This window comes from Triticum dicoccoides, chromosome 6B (assembly GCF_002162155.2).
Source record: "Triticum dicoccoides isolate Atlit2015 ecotype Zavitan chromosome 6B, WEW_v2.0, whole genome shotgun sequence".
In the NCBI taxonomy this organism is placed as follows: Eukaryota; Viridiplantae; Streptophyta; class Magnoliopsida; order Poales; family Poaceae; genus Triticum; species Triticum dicoccoides.
This window is the reverse complement of record NC_041391.1, coordinates 530,118,736-530,122,782: the sequence shown is the minus strand read 5'-3', so window position 1 is coordinate 530,122,782 and position 4,047 is coordinate 530,118,736. Positions and strand designations below refer to the sequence as shown.

At 48.0% G+C, this 4,047-nt stretch overlaps 1 protein-coding gene across 1 annotated transcript in view; it reads left to right on the top strand.

The window, feature by feature from the left end:
• The first annotated feature begins 877 nt into the window (after positions 1-877).
• Positions 878-4,047, top strand: part of LOC119322699 (DNA topoisomerase 2-like) — a 7,542-nt gene continuing 4,372 nt past the window's right edge. Inside the window, exons 1-8 of the mRNA XM_037596194.1 lie at positions 878-1,520; positions 2,141-2,430; positions 2,521-2,587; positions 2,670-2,940; positions 3,026-3,225; positions 3,306-3,515; positions 3,600-3,713; positions 3,883-3,990. Coding sequence (XP_037452091.1) covers positions 954-1,520; positions 2,141-2,430; positions 2,521-2,587; positions 2,670-2,940; positions 3,026-3,225; positions 3,306-3,515; positions 3,600-3,713; positions 3,883-3,990 — 1,827 coding nt within the window. The 5' untranslated portion in view covers positions 878-953. The remainder of the gene's footprint in view (positions 1,521-2,140; positions 2,431-2,520; positions 2,588-2,669; positions 2,941-3,025; positions 3,226-3,305; positions 3,516-3,599; positions 3,714-3,882; positions 3,991-4,047) is intronic.

Genomic DNA, 4,047 nt, shown 5'->3' with positions numbered 1-4,047 from the left:
GTTGTGAGCCGATGAAGAAGCTTGCCATTGGCAAAGCCTTGATCGATGTGGCTTGTTGACCAGGGATCATCCCCATCCTCCTCGAATCCCAAAGCATTCGTCAGTCGTCGACGTCGTCGAGGCCAAACATCAGATCCGCTGCATCAATCAGCAATGCCAAACCTGGAACCACCATTTCACTCGCCCGCCAATGACATCACTATGATAATAGATATCGACCGAACACCTAAAAACCGTCGAGTAGGAAGATCGATGGGAGACATAGCCCATCGCTTCTTCGACACAACCATGGATGTTGTCTAGACGGGATCGGAACCCGACCAATTTTTTTGGATGCGCTGCTACTGTCATCGCCAAGAACAACATCATCGAACAAACTAGCCTCACCAACCCCCGAGCCTCTCAGCACAACCGTAATGGATGCCGACAGACCAATTTATCCTAGACCTATCTAAGCGCCTGACATGGAGATCCGGGACTCGTCCAGCCTCACGTCGCTGAAGCAGCGGACGGAGGATGACGGAGCCCACGGCCTCGCAGGCGGCCGACGGTGGGATTGGATGGTGGATGCACCCTCTTCTCGCGTGTTTTTCTTCTTCTTTGAGATGAGACAACCCTCTTCTCGCGTGTGAAACCGTCAAAGGGAAGGGAACGGCTCGAGTATGTTTCACTTGACGCGCTGGCCCACCCTTCCTTGCGCGTTCCACTCCCGTCGCCGTCTCCAGAATCCCCCATCCGACCGGACGGACCCGCTGGTCGCAGCGCACACGCGCAGCGTCGCCCGCTCCCCAAATTCAAATTTCGAATCGCCCCGCAGCCCCCCTTCCAGCCCGTCCACTTTAAACCCCACCCCATTCCCCTTCCCCTCCCCCAGATCCCCAATTCCAACCCCCACCCCCGCATTCCGCCCCACCACCAAAACCCTAGCGCGCACACAACCTCTGTGTGCCGCCATGCCGCCCGCCGCGAAGAAGCCGCCGCTGAAGTCCAGCTCCTCGCACAACTCCGCCGCGGGGGATGCCGCCGGGAAGACCATCGAGGAGATGTACCAGAAGAAGACCCAGCTGGAGCACATCCTGCTGCGCCCGGACACCTACGTCGGCTCCATCGAGAAGCACACGGCGACGCTCTGGGTCTACGAGGACGGCGCCATGGTGAACCGGCCCGTCACCTACGTCCCCGGCCTCTACAAGATCTTCGACGAGATCCTCGTCAACGCCGCCGACAACAAACAGCGCGACCCCTCCATGGACTCCCTCAAGGTCGACATCGACGTCGAGGGGTGCTGCATCTCCATCTACAACAACGGGGACGGCGTGCCCGTCGAAATCCACCAGGAGGAGAAAATCTACGTGCCGGAGCTCATCTTCGGCAATCTCCTCACAAGCAGCAACTACGACGATAACGAGCGGAAGACCACCGGCGGGAGGAACGGCTACGGTGCCAAACTCGCCAACATCTTCTCCACGGAGTTCGTCATCGAGACCGCTGATGGGCGCCGACAGAAGAGGTACAAGCAGGTAAGACAATCATGGATCCCGTGAGCGTTCTACGTCTGATATTCTGGTTTCCGGGTCGGTGTTTGGGGCTGGATTAGTTAGAATTGCAGACATCTGGAGAATCGATGTGCCATGTGACCATAATGAGGTGCGGTTGGTTGTGACCACAATAGAGTTGAGAATCTGGTGATATTGGATTGCGAGACCGTACTTCTTGTTATTTTTCTTACTGTGAACGAGATTTTGATAGTAGATTGGAGCATATACGTTGTTTAATCGGGCAAACGGCTGGAAATTTTGCAGGGTTGGTTCAAAATTTCTTGTCTGTTGAACCTGGCCGCATAAGGTTTTCGTAATTATTCTATACTAAACATTAGAATATTATTTCCTTTGATAGTTTTATTATGCATTGCTCAGTATGGTTTACCATGAAGATGCACATCTAATTTAAACCGACACAAAAGACACATATTATAAACTGACTATTAGGGTTGTAGTTGGTACACTCACTATTAACTGTGGGATAGGTACACCCAGTAGGAGTATATTAACTAATGTCTCCTTTACGTTCTTTAGGCACAGTCACCTGAATCACCAAGCGCATGATACATTGTGACATTCCTCCTTGAATGCCTGTGCAGGTTTTCTCCGAGAACATGGGCAAGAAGTCGGAGCCTGAGATTAAAAAGTGCAAGCAGTCGGAGAACTGGACTAAAGTTACCTTCAAGCCTGATCTTGAAAAGTTCAAAATGACTGAGCTCGAAGCAGATGTTGTGGCACTCATGATGAAGCGAGTGGTTGACATGGCGGGCACCCTTGGCAAAACCGTGAAGGTTGAGTTGAATGGCGAGAAGGTGGCAGTAAAAAGCTTCTCGGATTACGTGCAACTGTATATCGACTCTGCTTCCAAAGAAGGAATCAAGCTTCCAAGGTTTAACATAGTTTTTTATTCACCAGTTTGAGATGTCCATGAAAATTTCTGACAACTATTTCTGATGTTCAAATTTGCCTTCTCTTCCAGAATTTACCAAAAGGTAAATGATCGCTGGGAGGTGTGTGTGAGTCTAAGTGAAGGCCAGTTCCAGCAGGTAAGTGTGGGCTAGTTTCCTGTGAAGCTTCATTGCAGTGTGCTGTTATAGTTATACCTCAGACATTCTGTTTTGATTGCAGGTCAGTTTTGTAAATGGAATTGCGACCATAAAAGGTGGAACTCACGTTGACTACGTTGCAAGCCAAATTGCCAGCCATGTGATGGGTGTTGTGAACAAGAAGAACAAGCAGGCTAACATGAAGTTGCATATAGTGAAGGGCTACCTATGGGTATTTGTTAATGCGCTCATTGACAACCCTGCATTTGACTCACAGACCAAAGAGACCTTGACGACTCGTCAAGGAAGCTTTGGGTCCACGTGCGAGCTCCCTGAAGATTTCCTTAAGAAGGGTATGTGATGAGTTAACTTTGCTATCCTTGGTTTGTCTATTGTGGCTGCAGCACTAATGGTAATGTTCACTTCTTACAACTGCAGTCTCTAGCTCGGGTGTTGTTGACAGTCTCCTTTCTTGGGCTGAGTTCAAACTAAGCAAGGAACTTAAGAAGACTGATGGAACCAAGAAGACAAGTATTGTTGGCATCCCTAAACTGGAGGATGCAAATGATGCTGGTGGGAAGAACTCTGACCAGTGCACCTTGATCCTTACTGAAGGAGATTCGGCAAAGGCTTTAGCTGTGAGTAACACAAACCTATTAAATGCCATTGTATGCAATTTCACTGTCATATTGAAGAGTTCAGCCTGTTTTCTTTGCAGATGGCTGGCATAGGTGTAGTAGGAAGGGATCACTATGGTGTGTTTCCTCTCAGGGGTAAATTATTAAATGTGAGGGAAGCAAGCCATAAGCAGTTGATGGAGAATGCGGAGATCCAAAATATAAAGAAAATATTAGGTCTGCAGCATGAAAAAAAGTATGATAGCACGAAAGGCTTGAGATATGGCCACCTCATGATAATGACAGATCAGGTTTGCCTGACAACTTCTCCAATTTATCCCAACTAGTAGAATTGAAGCTGTTTCTTGGCTTAGATTGAACTGATGACATTTCAGGACCATGATGGTTCCCACATCAAAGGGTTGCTGATCAATTTCATTCACAAAGAGTGGCCATCTCTCCTCAAAGTTCCTTCTTTCTTGGTTGAGTTCATCACTCCAATTATCAAGGTAGGCAATTCTTTTGGTCATTTGTCAGATGTATTTTTGTGTGCCTGAATATACATAGTAATCCAAATCAAATCCTAATATTTATCATCAGTTTTTTTCTAGCTCTCTCTGTCAGACCAAATAGATATTATAACCCCAGTGGAAAACATGTTTTTGTTTATTTGTCCAGGCAACCAAGGGCAAAACTGTCCGTCCATTTTACTCAATGCCAGATTATGAAGCATGGAAAGAGTCCTTAGGAGCAAGTGCAAGTTCGTGGACTATAAAGTACTACAAGGTGTGGCTTTTGCCCCTTATTCAGTTTTTGCATTGTAGTTTTGCCAAATGGTGCTGT